General features: G+C 28.2%; 1 protein-coding gene across 1 annotated transcript in view; it reads right to left on the reverse strand.

Moving 5' to 3' along the window:
* Usp15-31 (Ubiquitin specific protease 15/31) overlaps positions 1–18,895 on the reverse strand; it is a 43,045-nt gene extending 24,150 nt beyond the window's left edge. Inside the window, exon 1 of the mRNA XM_065513858.1 lies at positions 17,482–18,895. Coding sequence (XP_065369930.1) covers positions 17,482–18,435 — 954 coding nt within the window. The 5' untranslated portion in view covers positions 18,436–18,895. The remainder of the gene's footprint in view (positions 1–17,481) is intronic.
* Between the last annotated feature and the right edge of the window lie 2,273 nt (positions 18,896–21,168).

Here is a 21,168-nt window from a genome sequence, read left to right on the forward strand (position 1 = left end):
TAAACAAATTAAAAAAAAATTAACCAAAAGTTTTTGTTTTTCCACTGTCTGCGTTAATGTTATAGTAAACTGGGAAATTCAAAACGCTACCAAATTAAAAAGAGAAAATTAGTTCATTGACTCGATGGAAGCATTCCTAGAAAAGAAGGTTTGTTTTTAATGAATAAAAACAACAACAAATATAATGAAATATAAATAATAATTATAACACTGAAATGTAATGAACACACCTTTTGATGGTAATGTTAAATAAGCTAAAATATGCTTAAATACAATAAAATTTAAGCATAAGACAAATAAATGGAGGACTTTAGTCATGAAAAAATAAATAAATTATATTTATGTTTTGCTATTTATAGTAAATTCTATAATTTGCTATTTATAGTAAATTTTTTAATAATTTGCTATTTATAGTAAATTCTTCAAGAATTTTTGTTTTATAGTTAATTGCTATTTATAGTAAATTCTTCAATAATTTGCTATTTATAGTAAAGTCTTCAATAATTTGCTATTTATAGTAAATTCTTCAATAATAGTAAATTATTCAAGAATTTGCTGTTGACAGTAAATTCTTTAATAATTTGCTATTTATAGTAATTTCTTCAAGAGTTTTCGTTTTATAGTTAATTGCTATTTATAGTAAATTCTTCAATAATAGTAAATTATTCAAGAATTTGCTGTTTACAGTAAATTGTTTAATAATTTTCTATTTATAGTAATTTCTTCAAGAATATTCGTTTTACAGTTAATTTCCATTTATAGTAAATTCTTTAAATAATTGCTATTTATAGTAATTTCTTCAAGAATATTCAATTTATAGTAAATTCTTCAATAATTTTAGTTTTATAGTTAATTGCCATTTAAAGTGAATTCTTCAATAATTTGCTATTTACAATAAAGTATTCAATTTATTGCTATTTATAGTAAATTCTTTAATAATTTGCTATTTATAGTAATTTCTTCAAGAATTTTTTATTTATAGTAAATTCTTTAACGACTTTGCTATTTATAGTAAATTTTACTTTTCCTCTATTGATAAAAATACCAATAATTTTGTAACATATTCAAAAATTTTTAAAAAAAAAATAGTAATAAAACATCAAACGCATTTGTTAACAAGTACTTATGTACTACACGAAAGCGGATGGATGATGACATACTCTGGTACATTATAACGAGAGCAAAAAAAAAACATTATGATTTCATTTTAAACATTTTTAAAATGTATTTATGACAAATTTCCATTGTAGTAGTTATCATCGTTGTTATTGTTGTTGCTATTTTTTCATTCACTCAATTCTATTCAATTAGTTTCATCTCAATTGATTTTACCTTGAAAAAGAATTTGAATGGATACTATTAAACAAAAAAAAGTAGCCGCAAAAATGTGAAATAAACTTTAACAAACACAAAAAAAAAACAGCAAATAGACAGAAATAATCAAACAGAAAAGCGCTAAAGACGGACAGACACAAAACACACTACTGGAAACGATCATAAAACACATGAATTAAGATAAAAGTTAAAATACTAATTTATTCTTTGTTTTGTTTTTTTTTATTATTGTTTTTTAAGATACATAATTTAAAATGAAAAATTTTGCTAAAATAATAATATTATTCACACTTTGAAAATGAAGTTTGGTTGTTATTATATTAATATTCTAGTAATTTTTTTGATGTGGAATTAATTTTTTTAATCTCGATTTTAGAACAAATCTAATTTTCCATAACATTTTTTTAATTTTTCCTTGGGACAGAATAACAATGAGCCTGTCAAATGGTTAAAAACTGTGAATTCTTGTGTGATCTTTGGTCCCAACTCAAAGAAAGAGAATATGATAGAGTTTGAATGTCGAATCTTATATATAAATAGGCAAGATGTTTTTTTGTGGTACACTTTTAAGTATGTTATTATCAACCAATATTGATGAAACATATATGGTTTAAGAGGTTTCATTCTCTAGATATGCACAAAATAAAAAATTGTTTAAAAATTCTTTCCATAAAAGTGGTAAAAAGCGTTTTAAAAAAAAGCGTTTTCGGCCACCAGGCGATCCTAATACAGTTTAAATCAGTGGTCGGCATAAAAATTCTCGAAGCATGTTGCTATAAATAGTAAATTCTTGAAGCAAATTACTATAAATAGAGAATTTTCTATTTGAAGAAAATTATTATGATAAGATAATTCTTTAAGCAGATTACTATAAATAACAAACTCTTGAAGCAATACACTATAAACTGCAAATTTTTGGAAGTAATTACTAGAAATAGCATCTTGCAGAAAGCTTTCTGCAAGATGGCTTTACCCAAGTGACCATTCAAAATTGACACCACTGTGTCATGTAATAATCCTATGGCTTACATTATTTCTCGCACTTTCAATCAAACCACTTTTTTACCATTGAAATTGATGGTGCAGAATTCCCATAGTATTTATCAAACTTAGCCTTAGTTTGAGTGATGGTGCGCACTTAATTAATTTTTTCCATTTTCTCTTCAATGGCTGTAAATCTAAATGTCGTAGCTTGGTCAAAGTTTGACAGGAGTCAGCTGAATGCCTGTTGAAAAGAGCAATGTCGCTCTTTCAGAAAAGGTTCGCGGACTAATTGAACACCCTCGTATTCCCTAGAAGTACATATTGAGGGCCTATATTCAAAACCCTCTATCTTTGATTTTCACGAAAATGACTTTGTGATGGTAAAATGTTCAGTAAAACAGCCCTCATCTATGGTGTGAATTTCATCACAAACTTATTTCTTTTTGCTTTTTTATTTGCTTTTTTGATATTTCTCTATCTTATACAATTAATATTTTGCGAATGCAAAACTCTCTATCTTTTCAAAAAAAAAATTTCAAATATTTTTGTCATCTATTATTTAACTATAATTTACACCAATATCCTACAATAAACTTAAAAAAGCTAAAAAAATAGTTTCTATAACTTTTTGTTTAATATTGTTTATTGTTATCGCGTTAAAAACTGACAGATGGCACAAATGAAATCAAAATAATTTTATTTTATTAAAATGCAAAATCCTACATCTTATCATTTTCATACATTGAATATTGTGAGAAGAATAAACCCTCTATAAAGTCCCAAATAATGCAAAATTTTTAAAAACAATTATATGTGAGATTCAGTAGTTGCTTTTAAAAAATATTGTAGAATACCGAATTTTAATAACTCAAGTAATACGCGAAAAAAACAGCTTTTTGGCTCTCCTGTCTTTTTTAAGATGTAGGGTTTTGAATATGGGACCTCGATATATTACATAATTAGTAATATTCTTCTTTCATGGTAATTTGAACAAATTTTTGTTGAAATAATTTTGAAATAAAACCGGTGTCATTTCTCCTAGTGTAATATTACATAATAATGATGACTTAAGTTAACTAGGGTTTTTTATCATTTAATTGAATGAAAATAATGTTTACGTTGAAATAAAAAGACCACAAAAATGTAATTGAAATTACCAGTATTATTGTATTACTATATTTGTTTGGTTTTCTGATTTATTATAAATATAAAATGTATAAGGAGTGCGTTGATAAAAATACAATATGTACACAATTGAGGGATTCAAATGGTCTACTATTAAGTCGTATTGTCATAATATCGTAAAATATTTTTTTAGTTTAAACAAATTCTTGTTGTGCTGCAAACAAAAAAAGTTTTATTTTATCACAAACCAATAAACATAGTTCTAAAAGTCTTATTAGTTTATAACTTTTTTGTTTGAAACCCAACAGAAATTTATTTAAACTAAAAAAATATTTTATGACAATACGATCTAATAGGAGACCGTTTGAATACCCCAAATATTTTATTCAAAAACATACGTTATTTTTCTTCATTCAAGTTTTTATATAAATTTAAGGCATATCAATTAACACAACTTTTGAAAGCGATATCTTCTAATCGGAATGGAATTAGTCCTATTGGATAGTAGTTTAGACACCATTGTTCAACAAGATCAGTCAAGAACTTTCTGAGTTAGAGGGGGTCAAAATTTTACATTTTGGTCAAACAACACCTGTTTTTCTCATTCATGTAACTTATTACCAATTGATCTAATTTGTCCTTATTTTTAAATTTTGACGATTCATATTATGAAGTAGCCACTAGGGTATTCATTCGACTAATGATCGTTCGATTAATCGAATAATTTCTTACGAATAATTATTCGAACAATTTAAAAATGGCAATTTTCGAATAACGAATAATTCGAACAATTTTATGTAGAATAATCGAATAAAACGAATAAATGTTCATATATATTTAAATATATTAAATTGCTTAAAAATTTTCATAATTCCAAATTGAAATAACTAATAATGACTCACAGAAATTGTATTGTTTCTGAAATTCGACAAATAACTAAAGACAAAGGGACTTTCAATCACTGTAGATGAGTGTTCCGATAGCTCCTTCTATAAATATATAAATATTACTGCAAGAAGTCACAATTCTAAAAACAAATCTTTCAAAATTTTTAACTTAGAACTTGAACCAATGAAAATAAAAGGTACGGAATAAAATATTTGTTATTTAGCTGGCGAAATATTTGAAGAATCGCAATTAATAATCAAAATATTAATTTAGATTAAAGTGGAGTTGAATGTGATTTTGAAACAGTCGTCGAAAGTGATATTGAAGATGACATTTATAATGATTAAAATATATGCCATATATGTATATAAGTGATGTTAACCGCGTACGTAAGTGTTGCAAAATAATCATGGAGTTCGTCTTATACATGATTTTAAACATCGTTGAACATCTTTGTCTAACATGGTAATAAACTTTTTGCGTATTTGTAAATGCGTCAATCATGCACTGCCTGACTTCAAATTAGCCACATTCACTGACAATGATATCAAACTTTGGACAGATTCCCTTTATTGTGTAATTCCCCAAGACCACTTTATTAAGCAAAGATTCAGCAACGTTGATAGATAGAACTTGATGTATAATACAATTTGTTATAAATAATTTAGAAATAGTGAATAATTAATTTACTTAAGAATTAGTTACTCAATTTAAAACCCGAATTAATGAACGACATAAAAAAGTTCTTAATACGTTTATATTGTATTTGAATTCAGATTCACTATGTCCAACTAGATCAAATTGTTTAAAGCGTAGCTCCAAAACGGAAACTAAAGGGTTTGCTAGTCAATTGTTTTGTAGATTGTTCGGGAGTTAATCTGATCAGAATATTTCTGTTGAAAATTTAATGATGGACTTTGTTTTCGAATGTTTTTTAACATTATCAATACTTGAATTGTTAACTTTAACGTTATCTTTTGTTTTTCTTTAACAATAAAATATTAAAAAACCGCCATCAAAACATCATTCTTTACTTTTTTTAAAAAATTTAAATTATTCGAATAATTCGATTAATTTTAAACGTGTGATCGAATTATTCGAACAAGTGAAAATCTCGTATTCGAATTATTCGTTTTATTCGAACAAGAGAAAAATCGAATAATTCGAATACCCTAGTAGCCACCCAATTGCAAGAAATGGTTGATCGCAAAATACGGACACAAAAGGTAGCTGATCAAATGCGGTCATAAAGGTTTGGCAAAATATTTTAAAATAGACGATTGATTCTTTAATTGGTTCAATACATCGTCTCTGTGAAGCCAGGCATTCAACAGGGTATGTAACATTTTACGACCCAAAATACATATCATTTTATATTAAAAAAAAATACCATTCAGAGGTAAATAAAGCTCCCCAGCTTGAAGTTTCATCTGACTTAATTTTGAAATTAAAATTTACAAATAAATAGAATTATAACACAAATTTAACCATACGTAAAAAATGTGATTTATATAGGTTCGTAATAATATTTATTAATACAACTAACACCCCATTGTGTATTGTATACATTTACATATATTTAGCATGTAAAGTACATAAATACATATGTTTTTTTTTTATACATACATAAGTATACATCCACTTACATACGTTTATAAATAAAATTGACAAAGGTATACTGATAGTCGTCAGCCCATACAGGCCAGGCCATATGTAAATTGTATGTTTTTTCCTGTAAGCTACGGAAGTCACTACCATAACAAAATACTAACAAACAACAAACACAATATCTATCTAAATACTAACAACAACATCAACAAATTTGAAGGAAAAAAAGCACAAAAACAATAACAACATTAATTTTAAACAAAATCATCATTACTAGAAATCAAAAGAGCAAGCACACACTACCAATAGCAAAATGTTAAGAGAAAATTATTTAAATAATAATGAACAACAACTAAAACAGCACAAACACACAAAAGAGAAACTAGGTTTCCTGTCTAACAAGTATTTCAAGAGTCCAACCAAAGTAGTTGTAATTGGCAGTGACACTACAGATCTATATACACAAAGCTAAACATATGTATGTAGGAATTGTAACGCAAAAAACCGACAGCTATGATGACGGCAGCGCTGCACTGTGGGGTGTTAAAGGTAATAAAATGTCATGTCCGAATTAGTTTGGCAACTTTTTAATTATTGCCGCATTAGGGTTGTCAATTATTTCAATTTTATTTTAATCGAATAAAAGTTCATATCTTTTTATTATAGATAGAATGATCGAATAATTTTTAAAATTAATAGAGACCTCAATGTAAAGAGGGTGCTGCAGGGCTCTTAAAAATGAGCTGAACTATGATCGAAAATTAAAATATTTTTTTTTTTTTTGGAAATCCATAGTACAGTTTGGTTTCGGACTGAAAAAAAAAACGCATTCAGTAGGACTCTAATAACATCTTTGGGAGTTATTTTACTTAAACTGTTTACTAGTAACGGTATAAAAACACAGAAATAATAATGTTCAACCCATAGTGCGTGGAGAGTAACTTGTATAAAATAAATTTGTAAAATGTAAACAAACCGTCACACGACATTAAGTACATGTGAGCATGTACATTAGGGATATAACTTTTTTTGAATGGCTGGATAAAAAAAGGCATCATGTACACACAGTGGTTGAAATATCAATGGAAACTTTTCCAAACATTCAATTAATACATCAAAATAAAAAAAAACAAGTGTGAGAGCTTCTATATTCGGCTTTGACGAGTCTTCACCAAATTATACTTTAAAATAATTTTTTTTTTTTTAAATTTAAAAAATATTCATCACCTTCACCAAATTATACTTCAAAATAAAAATTTTTAAAAAAATTTTCATCTTTTTTAGACAAATTTATTATTGAAAAAAATTTGATGCCAAAATTTTTTTTTTTCTTAAAACAAAATTCTGTTTAAAAAATATTTTGACCCATTGTAGGTCCGACTAACTATGAAGTTATATACGTAGTTGCATATTAACGACTTAGTAATCCAGATATACATCAAAAATAGGTCAAAAAGCATGCCGACAACGGTCGCAAATGAAAAATGTAGAAATAACAAACGGAATGACAAACTTATACCCTTGCCACTCACTCATGGTGAAGATTATAAAAACTCTGATTTATTTCCTTTAAAAACCGTATTCTTTTAATTGAAAATAAAAGCGATCAGTAGTTTAAAATTGTATTTATTTAAATTTAAACAACCTTTATTATGTTTAATGTCAATTATGTTCATTTGTTGTTAATCTGATTAAAATGAGTGACGAGAAAAAATTGCCAACTAAAATTATTAAATATTTTCAACAAAACCCAATATAGTCAAACAATAAAAGGACTGCCGTCAACTGATACCAATGTTATTATACAGTATCGGGAGAACGTGATAGGAAACCTCGTTCAGGTAGAAGGAATGGTCCACATGAGTCAGTAAATACAAAGCATTTTCAAGAGAGCTCCCAACACATCCGGTAGAAAAGCAGTTCGGCTAGCTCGGTACTCGGACTATTTGGTATGAAAAGTTAAAGCCAATGCAGGTTAAAAAATATACAAGGATCGAAAAGTTCCTGACAGGAACTCTGCTAAAAAATTAGAGGCCAAAGACAGCATACGGAAATTGAAGTCAAATTTTATAAAAATACACCTGCTGCATAATGGATGACGAAACATACGTATGTATGCTGATGCTCTAGGGAATGTTAATGAAAAGTTTAGGACCCAAAAGCGGACAAAATTTCCCAAATAGTTCTTGGTATGGCAAGCAATATGCAGTTGCGACAAAAAAGCCAAACATTTATTACAAAGGGCTCTATAAATACTGAAATTTACATGAAGGAATGTTTACAAAAAAGGATGCAAACAAAAAAATGTGTCCACATATTTTAGGTCTGATATGGCATCCTGTCATGTCAATATGGTAAGAAAGGCATTGAGTTGTAAAAGAACAATAATGTGGTATTTGCACCAAGAGAGGCAAATCCTTCAAACTGCCTGGAGCTAAGGCCAGTGGAGAGATATTGGGCTCTTGTTAAAAGAGAATTGAAGATCACAAAAAATGTTTCCAAAAGTGTGGTAGATTTTAAACGGAGATGGACAACCTGTTCGAACAAAGTGACAGAAATCTCTATAAAAAGGGTTTCCGAAAAAGGTTCAAAATTTCATCACTAGTAACTTGAACTATAAAAATATTTTTTTGGTAAATTGTAATAATTATTTCAATTTTTATTAACATACTAGCTGTCCCGGCAAACGTTCTTCTGCCATACCTCACACAAAGTTTGAATACTCCCTCTATAGTAGTACTAAATATAATAAAATAATAGTATGCAATAATAAATTTTTACTTTGTATGGTGCCATGCCCATTGTACTTATATAGGTCAATTGTGAATCTGAACCATCCAGGGTCCCACTAAAACATACACAACACATTTCATCTAAATCGGCCCAGCCGTTAAGGAGGATTTCAGTTACTAACACACTTACAGAAGAATTATATATATAAAAGATATGTATGTTAAGAATTTCGATCGATCTCAGTCCTTATTACACACTTTAAAAATACACTGGTAATACAGTTGATGTTAAATCTAACTAACTAACTCTCTGCAACTTGCTGTTACTACATATTTATATTTATAGTGTAATCTTCTAGTAGTTTCACATTAATGTTAATGTTAGCATCTTTAACAGTTAATGTTGTTATACTTATAACAGCGTGTTATCAACATTGTTGATAAGTAGAATGTTTATAAACATTATGAGTGTTGCATGCAGTTGTTACAGACCATTAATTTGATTGAAAACTGTAATTACGGAATATAGTTTTCTTAAAAAGTTTCCATTGTATTGTCACTCACTGAATATAAGATGACTGGAGCAAATTTTTAATTTTTTTCTACAGTTTATATTATTTTTCAACTTAGTTATTATCATGTATCCCTTTAGCCCATGCGTTCTTCCGAGCAGAAGAGTTTGAATTCTAAAAATTTTAATATTTGAAAAGGTATTGGTTTTTATTTTGAAATCTTCCAAATAAACTGTTGTAATATACCCCTAATGTGCATATAAATATGACTTAGTACATCGTTTATTCTCTAAATAGCAATGAGTGGCACAATGTAGCAGACTGTAGCAGCGACAGAAGTGGAAGCAGCTACAGCAGCAGCAACTAAACCGTCATACTACTACTGCCGATATGACGTTTTCAGGAAGGTTGTCTGGCCGACATACATAAATACAAAGAAATGACATAAACAAACTCATACTCACTCGTAGAATTTGGCAATGGCAGTGGATACTCGTATACAAGCAAAATAATAAAGAAAACATTTTAACATTTTCAAAATGTTTGAATGTTTTTGTTGTGTTTAACTAAATATGAGCAAAACTAAGATTCACTGCAGATTTCATGAGGTAATTATAATTTAAAAAGGTGTAAAAATATAAAATAAAATTTGCCACAACAGCTTAAAGAAAAATGGAAAAAATAATAAATAACAGTATACGAGCGTTGTTTTACAATCTGATTTGTTAAGGTAAAATCAAATTGTCACGCTTCCAACAAAATATTTAACCTTAAAAATTACAAGTATTATTCCATTATTGCATTATTTATAATATGTATTGTGTTTTGAGTGAAAAGCAATACGTTTAATAATTTATTTAAATATTCAAATGCTTTGAATATACAACATATTTGGTGTTTGTGTATTGAAAACACCCGCCTAACTACTCCACCAACCTGTGCGGTTTGGAAAAAATAAAAAAAATATAACAAACTGCAAAGGGAAGAAGGAAAAATAAATAAGTATAAATTATAAACGTTTAGATGATTTGTTTTGAAGTATTCTTAAACATTTCGAATGTAGGTACGTACATACAATCAAATCTGCATATTTTTACTTACCAATTTCAAGACATAAATATTAAATGACATTGATATTTATATGCAGTAGTTTATATCATTATCAATTGGCAATCAATAAAACTATATTAGTTTTATTTATAGAAATGCTATAAATATTAAATTTCTATATAAAAAGATTTAGAATCAAGCTTGTGCTGTTTTTATAATTGAAAAAAATTTTAGATAAATATGTCGCGTGACAAATCATACTAAAGATTGCAAAATAAAATCCAAATGAATTTAAAAAATTTATTCTATTTTGAAATCTTGAATCCCATTCTCTGATTTTTCGATTTTTCTAGAGGCAGCCGAATACAAGTTATATTTTTGTACCGTTCGGGATACCATGTTTATTGCTATTATATTGGAAACAACTAATCAACAAAATCTATATTTTGCACAAAATATAGAGCTAAAAATAGGCTATTAAAAAATGTAAATAAGAAAATAATACTGTGCAGATTTCTTTATTTTTTCACTTCAAAAGTGTACAAATGTCGCGTTCGGGACTGTGGAAATGGCCATTAAAAGTTAATTTCATTTCTAAAAATAGCCATTTTCTATTGGTTTTTTTATATTGAAAATATTTACACTTCATAGTTTAAAAAAAACAGAGAACTAATTATTAAGTTATAAACAACATTCCCATCTCATCTCTAACTAATCATCTGAAAAACGTCAAAAGCTGTTATCACTTATAGTATATTGTATAAAACGAAATGTTCACATAAGACATCACGTGTTAATTAAGAAATGTTAAATAAAAATAGCAACATTTAACAAATAACTACAAGTTGCTGAGTTAAATAAACTAATAATGAATACTAATAACAATTGACAACTTTATCTAACCATGTACGAAGGAGAATTATATTTATATACACTAAATATACTCGTACTTGTATACGTATGAATAAATATCTTGTTGGCTTTTAGCCTAACAAAGAGAATATAATAAATAACTCAAAGCGTATGAATATACAATAGTAATAATAATAATAATACAATAATCAAGTTTAAAAAAAGAAACACGATATAAAATCTCGGTTAATACACACACAATGCTAATTTTTATAGTATAGTTGTGATGATCATGATGAGGATGATTCATCAGAAAACCACTTGATTTGTGACATAATAACAATAAGAATTATAAACAAAATATTCATAATCCCAGTAAACATATCGGCTTTAAAATAAATTTAATGCTAACTGAAGAAATTTACAATAGATGGCGTATCTTTTGAAAGCGGTTTTTGTTTTTAATAACTTATATGTCATTTTGTAGGGTACATATCTGTCATTATACCCTTCACTTTCGTGAGAAGGGTATATATAAGTTTGTCATTCCGTTTGTAATTTCTATGTTTTTCATTTCCGACCCTATAAAGTATATATATTCTGGATCCTTATAGATAGCGGAGTCGATTAAGCCATGTCCGTCTGTCTGCCTGTTGAAATCAATTTTCTGAGGACCCCACATATCTTCGGGATCCGAATCTTCAATAATTCTGTCAGATATGCTTTCGAGAAGTTTGCTATTTAAAATCAGCAAAATCGGTCCACAAAATGGCTGAGATATGAGGAAAAAACCAAGACAACCTCTATTTTTGACCTATATCTGGATTACTAAGACATTAATATAGACAATATGGATATCTAATGATAGATATTTCAAAGACATTTGCAACGACGTATATAAGACCATAGTAAGTTGGACCTACAATGGGTCAAAATCGGAAACAAAAATTTTTAACTCAAATTTTTTTTCCCACAAAAAAAAATTTTTAAATTTAAAAAAAAAAATTTTAAAAATTTAAAAAAAAAAATTGAAAAAATTTAAAATAACAACAATCGAAAAAAATTTTTTTTCCAAAAAATGAAAAAAAAATTGCACTCTTACTTGTTTATTCTCACTTAGATATTTAACATTATATTGTAAACAACAAAGTGTTTTTTTTTTGCTGCGAAAATGTCGAATTTTGTGTCAACAAAGCGTCTTATGCGGGAAGTTTAGCTTTACATCTTTAAAGCAAGTGATTTTCAGAAATGGGCCTTGTAAGTGAGCTATGGTGAATATTTATCTATCCTTATTTTTTTTTAGGAAATTGTGGGGATAGCTATATAAATTAGATACTTATGACAAAAAAGTCCTATTTAGGGAGGAGAGGTAGGCTTCGTCCTTGGGGCAAATCTTATCGAAATATTTGCCAAAATTGACAGCAAGCCAGACGGACTCAGAAAGTGATTCTGAGTCGAACGGGGTATACTTTAAGGGTGTGTGTTAGAATAACATTTTTGAGCGCTACAAACATCAGCACTAGAGACGCTAATCGGGACTGATTTTTGAAAATCGGGATTTGGTAAAGAATCCCGACCCGGGGTTTCGGGATTTTCGGGAAATCTAAAATCCCGAAAATTATAAGAAAGAAACGTACATAATTATGTCTTACAATTGAAAGTAAATTTTTTTATTTAGCAATTAATTTTTATTAAACACTAAAAAGCATACTATTGCATCTATGGTTTCGCCTGGTATTCTGGAACGAATTTTGTTTCCGACAAATGTCGGAAATATTTTCTTTTTGTTCGAGCTCCTCATCTGCGATAAAATCAATTTCGTTTGAAGAGGATTTAAATTGAGTTTTGTTAGATAACTTACAAAAAATATGAAGAATTGATTTTCTACAGCCCCACTCTAGGAAAACCAAAAATATCGCTTTCCTTTATTAACTATGCAGGAGTTGAGCTTAACAACTTTGCTGAACATCACTTTGCGATATTCGGGCATGTAGAATGTCAAAATGCATAAAAAAGGCACACAAAAATGAAAATTTCCCCTATTTATTTATGAAAAACGGGATTTGGAAAATCCGAAAAGCCCGGGATTTAAAATTAAAAAATACCGGACTTTTACATTTATTTACATAAAACCCCGGGATTTTCGCGAACGGGATTCCCTGTTTGGCATCTCTAATCAGCATACACGCAATATACCCTCCCCACCATGACACAAAGTCTTATATTTTTCCACACTAGACTGGATAAATTTTTTAAATCGTGATTGTTGTAAAGTTCAGTTCTTTCTTATTTGTTACTTTATTGTTTTTGTTGTTGCAACGTTTTGTGTTATTGTTTATGTTATTTTCAGATGTTACACGTTGTTGTTTTGCTGCTGTTGTTGTATGTATTTTCTCTTTGTTTTTTTATTTATTATTATTGTAAATTGTTGACAAAGAAATTTACAAATGCACATACATACATACATACACATGGAAATATCAAATGTAAGACACACATTTGTCGCGTGATGTGTGTCATACTTTGCTCCCGGCTTTAACTTCTTTTGACTGGAACAAATAACATACAATAATAACAGCGACTGAAGTAAAATCAGTAACGCATACATATAGGCATGTACATTCAGAAGACAGACAGACGGACATCTAGATAATGTATGTATACCCAGCAAAACATTGAGAATATAACTGCAAACAATCGAAATTTGTTATATCATGAATTCCACCAAAGAGAACTAAAAAACACAAGTTTTTAAACTTGAGTCATCCGATTTTTATCATTCATATTTGGTCAACAAATACCATCTGCAGTATTTTGGACATTTAATATTTTTTTAATTTTCGAAAAACTCGCGATTTTATTCACGATTTTTTTTTTTTTTTTTAAATCAAGAAAATTTACATAGGCTGTCATTTTAAATACTCGTATTTAAATTTAAAGCCCATCAGCTTCATAAAATATGATAATTCAAAGATACACAAGACTTTTCAAAAATTAAAATCGCGAGTTTTTCTAAATTAAAAAAAATATATAGGTATATAAAAATGGTAATATCCATGGCTCTAAAGAGTATGTGTTTACCGAATATTATCAAAATTTACAGAATATATATACAATTTGAATGTATTTTATAAAAATTAAGTCATACTGTGGCCAACACCAATTAATCGAGTACTTTCCTCAGTTGGCTGTTAGTTTTGAAATAATTCAAATCCGCCTTGAGCTTCAGATCACAGCAAGCATATAGGAAATGCGACTAAGATAACCAGTATTTCGGTAATCCGTTCAAACTCTATTGAAATTTTATTCAATTGCTAAATTTAGGGAATTGCCAAGGGAAATTTATAAAACTGTTTTCATAAACATTTAACTAAAACAAGTATTACAATGTCTGCTGGGTAATGGAACACATGCAATTGCAAGAGTGTAGTTTAATTATGTTGTGTTTCTTTTTTTTATTACATGTTATAATTGTATGTACTAAACACAATTTTAGTTTTAATGTAAAAATAAAGAAAAATTGCAACATGACTTATTTTTCTTTTATTATTTTGGAGTATGCAGTTTTTTATGTGTGTTGTCTGCTGTCTCAAGACTTTAGCTAAAGTAAATACATTTAATAAAAGTGGATTCATTTGTTGTTTAATAAACATAAATACAAGTACATATGTATGTGCATGTAAATTTAAAATATTTCAACATTTTATTTATTTAATTCAATATTTAAACAGTTTGACGCAAGATGGAATTGAAAAAAAAAAAAATTATTTTAAATTATTACAGCAAATTTATTTTTATTGGTTTAACCCCAAATTAAAAATAAAAACAAGAGTTGTGAAGGGGCATAGCGTCAAAGCTTTTTACTTAAAACTTAATAAATAAAGAATGTCGAAATTATATTTATGACACATTTTTGGGAGCCAACCATTGATGTATCAATCTGTATGTAAGTTATTTGGGGGCTTCGGAAAGTTTATTTCAACATGTAGAGGGATCGACTTTGCTATCTATAAACTATCCAGAATGGGCACGCAAATAAAAAATGTGGAAATTTAATATTGTAAAAAATACAAAAGGAAAGACACACCTTTATACACATGTATAACATTTCCCCGCAAGGTGAAGGGTTTAAAAAAATTGCAACATAAAATTATTTCCAAAAAAAAGAAAATTTCACAAAAAAATTTATAAAAATAAATTATTTCTCTAAATATTTTCAGTCTAATGAATTTGAAAGCAGTTGCCAGAAGCTTTTTTTATTACCAAAATAATGTTACACACTAAATTTAAAATAAGCTAGGTATATCATAAAATGTGAAACTTTTACAAAAACTCTTTAAAAATACCACAATTTTGTTGTTTATTATCTTTATGAATTATTTCTATGTCAAATGATACAAGACAAAATCATAAGGAATAGATGCATCATTTTATTTATTCATGATTTTTTGTGATTGTTGTTCTTGTTACTTTCATTCCGACAAAGTCAACCAAAACAGCAATAAAGAAAGACAAACTACTTGAAAAATTACCACAAAAAAACAAACTCATATATAGAAATAAAGGCATAAATTGTAAGTACAAAAAGCAAACACACACGCTTATTATATAGAAGAAAAAGGAGGCGAACAAAAATTAAACAAAGAAACTCATAGAGTAAAATAAAGAAAACTAAACTTATAGGAAAAGACACAACGGCGACAGTAAACAAAAAAAACAACAACAAAGTAAAAGCGAAATAAAAACAGCAACAACAACAACAAAGTTTAATAGGAATTTAATTGGAGGCTGTTAAAATGATAATAATCTTTCCATTTAGCATAAATGAAAAGAAAAATTATATTATGTATCTAAAAATACATGGACTATATAGTTATTCCAAAGGTTAAAATTAAAAATAAAATTATGAAAAATAAATTTAAATCTTAAAGTCTTGTATGCTGCTTCTGTTTTACACAAAATGTTATTAGATTGTTAAGTCTTTAAGTATAACAGTATGTTTACGATTACATTTATTCATTCATTTATTTCTTATCGATGTAGGTTCATTTTTTTTATTATGTATTAGAAAATTGTAACATTTTTGTGTCTATTGTTTGTTGTATTTGCTTATATTGACCCCAAAGTCTCTTAAAATATATAATAATATCTAAAAAAAACATTGTTCATCTATATAAAAAGGTATTTGTTAATACGTAAAGAATAAAAGTAACAACTCATGTACATATGCTTGAAAATTCTTTGCAGATCTTTGAATATGAACATATCGTGTGATGAAATGAGAAAAATATGAACATTCTCTAAATACGAATACATATCCATAGATGTTTTAATATTAGGTAGCTTCATAATTTCTTTAAGAATTTAATATTTATTAAAATTTTATTAAATCAACAAAATAGAAAAGTAAATTTTCCTGTTTTTTGTCACACAGAGAAAATTGTTCTAGTTGTAATAACCGAATTTATTGCTTATTCAAACGATTCATTCTAAATGACCGAATTTCTCTGTTGTGGCTCAAAAATTTTAGTTCCTTGAGTCAAAAAATATTGTGATAAATCGAATAATTCGATTGAACACAAATCACAATACATACTGTAAATTTAAGTCAAAAATATTCCCGGAATAATTATCCCAATTAGGAATACTAACAACTGCTTTAGTTTTCATGTGCAAAATAATGACCTTTTCATCAAACAATAAAAAAGGTTTTCTTCGTTTCAGTTTACGATATTTATGTTCACAGGCAATCGAATTCACATACATATCTATAGTTTAAAATGTAAACAATGTAGCCTTAAAATTGTTTTTCTTTGTCCAAGCAATCAAAGGATTTTTAGAGCAGCAACATCTGGGTGAAAATATTAAAAATCTTATAGATAAGAAACTTATCAACATATTAAAAAAAATATGTTTGTTATTTTATAGTGAATTCATGTTGTAATCGTATATTTAAGGTTTAATCAAAGATTTCCTATTTTACACTAGGAATCAAGACAAATGTTCCAAATTTTTTTAAAAAAAAATTATGTAAATGTTCAAAAATTAATTTTTTGATCGAAATTTTTCATTTCGTCACACCAAACATTATTTATGTATATAAAGATTAATTACTAAGATTTGGCACAGCCGAATATACTATGAAAAGTTATTTGTTTATACTTGTAGGTAGGTATGTAGTTATTAACAATATTAAAATCTATAGATTTTTATTCAAATTGTTTAATTCCCAGAAAATGATTTTAACTATTTGTATATTTTGAATTGCAATGATTTAGCAATTGAAATTTAATTTTCTTATTCAAGCTATTTTAACCAAATCTTTTAAAACAATCAAATTCAGTAATACATAAATTAGTTTACTTATGTAGGTATGTATATTTAATAAAACTTACCGAAGCTGTCATATGCTGAGCAATACGATTTATAAATTTACGAAATGATGACCGTCTAAACACTCGGTTATTATTATTGGAATTACTATTATTGCCACTATTGGTAGCTCCAGCCGGCAAAGTTGAGAATAATGATGCACCGGTCGGCAGGGTTGAGGAATTTGAGAGGCTTGAAACTCCATTAATTGTATTCGATTTTGTGTTAAACTTTTTGTTTGCGCTTTTGCCAATGACGCTGCTACTAGATTTTTCTTTCTCGTCTTGTTTCGATTGTATGCCTGATTGAATTTGTTGTGTATCCTTGTTGTCTGTGGTAGTGGTGATGTTAATATTGGTGATAGTGGGTACATAATTGTCATCATTACTATTAAGAGATACAAAACTGTCGGCTCTTTCTCTCTTGCCACCTACACACGAAGATAATGTGTAGGATTTGGTTATGGAAGAAAATCCTGTGATTCCACTACCTCCACCGCCTTTCACTTCTCCACCGCCAGAATCTTGAGCTCTTCCTGCGCTTTTGTGATCACCGGCTGCATTAGTTGCAGTTGTTTTTAGCTTATGCGACCAACGAAAAGGATTGCGTGGCATGGAAAATGCACGACGTATTTTCTTGGCGGCATTTGTGGCCACTGTGGAAGCTTCATTGGCTGGTATAATAATAACTTGTGGAGGTGGTGATGCTTTGGGTAATAATTTGATGTTTTGTGCCGTCACATCGCTGGATGTACACTCAGTTTCAGCATTAGTAATGTGGGTGGTGCTGGTGTTATTTGCTTCTATTAACGTAGTTGTTGTTGTACTAGTCGCAGATGTCGTTTCCGTTGTTGTTGTATTAGTGTAAGGTTTTGTGTCCGGATTGGAGGTTTCCAAAACAGGGTCATTTATAATATTACCACTCGCATTGGCTCTATCTTCAGAATTATTGATAATTGGTTGTGTGGTTGTACCCATTTTGTTGTGTGTTAATTTAATTTTTGCATAAAAACTTCACTTTTTTCTAATATCTTACTTTTTCTTATTTGCTTTTGCTCTTTTATTCTTTTTGTTTTTACAAAAAACACACACAAACACGCACTCACACAACTACTCTCATTACATTTTCCACTCAGGCGAGACACACTTCTTTTTTTCTTTCTTTTCCGCTATTTTTTCACTCTTCTTTATAAAAAAAAAGAAAAAATTACACAGAAATTGTATTTTTTTCACTTTCTCTTCTAATTAGAACCAAAATTTTTTGCACACAATTTATAAATACAAGCTAAAAAAATTGTGTAATTATTTTATGTAAAATAATTATTTGCACTGCTTAATTTGCTAAAATATTTTTGGGAATTCGTTTTATTTAATCGTATTTTTTCTATCCGCAATAATTTACACCCCGTTCAATAAGAAATTCACGAATGAAAACAAATTGAGCAAACACGTCAGAATTTGACAATACCGAAGATATATACAAAAGCTGTTGATGTTTGAAATGAGTGTGATAGTGATAATATATAGAAAAGCTAGTTAATATGAAATTAGAATTGCCAACCCGGCTATTTAAAAAATTATAGCACATTCAGTTATATAGTTTTGCAAACAGTAAGATTAAATATATATCACAAAGTATATACGGCTGTATTGGACGAGAAGCTAGCTCTTTTCAAAAATTTAAATTTAGTAGTGTTTTTAAAAAAATTTTGCAATATCAATAAGTTGCCTGTAGAGTTATGGGAAACAAAATTTTATGCATTTTTGATTATTTCGCTAACGGTAATTGGAGTTCTTCCGTAATGGTAATTTAGATGTAACGGTATTAGGGGTAAAGATAGCGAACCATAATTAGGGGTTTTTTAAAGCATATATAAGCAATTTGGGTTTCAAAATTATCTCAAAATAATTAACTCATCCAAACAAAATTCTGAGATTTTTTTTATAAGTAAGATTTCTTACTTTTCAACCTATAAATTTATAAGCACATATCTAGTTCGCCTTTAAAATAATTTTGATTGTCTAGCGTGTAACACATGAAATTATATTTTCAACAATTGCGGAATTTAAATTTAATCAAGACTTTTATTATCCACACCAAAGTGATAGTGGTATTTGAACATCCAAAAATTAAATAAATATCATAAAAAAATAAAATTAAAAACATAATATTTTTACTTACCATCCGAAGCAACAATTACATCATCTTTAAACACTTTATTCGGATCAGTTGAAAATTCGTCATCGAAAGGATCTTTAATGTTAAAATTATCCTCAAAACGCTAGTTTTTAAATGGATCATCCTTAAAATCTGTCGGTCTACTTATAATCGAAGATGTTGATTTGATCGTACTAAAATGATCGGTCTTATTTTTTGTAGATGTCGTTGTTATTGTTCCAAACGCATCAAATACACTCGATGTACTTGGGGTTATTATTGTTGCAGTGCTGTGGTGGAACGTGTGAAATGATTAAAATCATTTGTTTTTTCTTTTGTGTATAAAATCCAAAGTTGTTGACAGATTTTCATCATTTGGAGCTTATTTTGTCTGGAACTTTGTTTTTTATGCGCGTAGGAAAAATTAATAGCGTTGCTGCAATTTCGAAATTTTTATAAAAAATTATTTTCTTTTTGCCAAAAAAAATTATATTTCTAAAACGACTGCTCAGATTAAAAAAAGTTTCAGTTTTTCTTAAAGGTAATTTTATTGTGGAATTTCGATTTTTTTTTAGTTTATTAAATAAGCTAAACCGTGAGTTACGCGAATAAATTATGAGCAACCTCCTCCATTTTCGAAATAACGGTATATCTCGAAAACAAGACCTAACCTAAAATGTTTGTTGAACTAGTGTTGGTGATGGCGGTGATGTTTTCGACGGTGGTCGTGGTGGAAATACTTGCATTTGTCTTACTATTATTTAAAGCCGCAGTCGAGCCAAATAAGGATGTGGATGTATGATTGGACGCAGTTGCAGCAGGGGAGGATGGTGTCAAAGTGAAATTATCAAATGATAGATTTGTAGTAGACAATGAAGCTATTGACGACGATGGTGGAGTGACTGTTTTTCGTGAAAATATCTTGAAATCTGACTGTACGATTTTAACAGATTTTTGCTGCTAACTATATAAAAAGATGTTTTGCACGAGAAGCTCTTTTCAAAAATTTTAATTTGTATAGTAGTTTTACTCAATTATGTGAAACAATAATGTATACATACATACATATATTTTTATAATTTGAAATTATGTATACATATATAACAACGATATTTTTGATTATTTTGATAACGGTAATTACAGTTGTTTCGTAACGTTATTTTAGATGTAACGGTAGTCGACCTAAAACGGTTATTTTCAAGCATAAAGGCCAAGGCGAATTCATACAAGGTGGTGGTAGTTCTACAAAAACAACAAATGGTCTTAACAAATGTCAAAAAACAGAAATTAAAAATTAAAGAAATATGTATTAAAACTAAATATAGTGTAGATAATTGAATAGTTAGGGCTTTACTTATTTATGCAAAATATAAATATTTTGTTAATTTGCTTAGAATATATAGATATTGAAGTATAATAACAAGCTTTGACAGATGTTAGAACCAAACAAGCGAAAAAAGAGTAATCAGCTGATTGACTGACTCCACCTTGTATAAATTCGCCTTGATAAAGGCCTTATTCATAGAGAAACATAGAGCGGAAACTAGAAAAAA

The sequence above is a fragment of the Calliphora vicina genome, chromosome 5 (genome assembly GCF_958450345.1).
Source record: "Calliphora vicina chromosome 5, idCalVici1.1, whole genome shotgun sequence".
Taxonomy (NCBI): Eukaryota; Metazoa; Arthropoda; class Insecta; order Diptera; family Calliphoridae; genus Calliphora; species Calliphora vicina.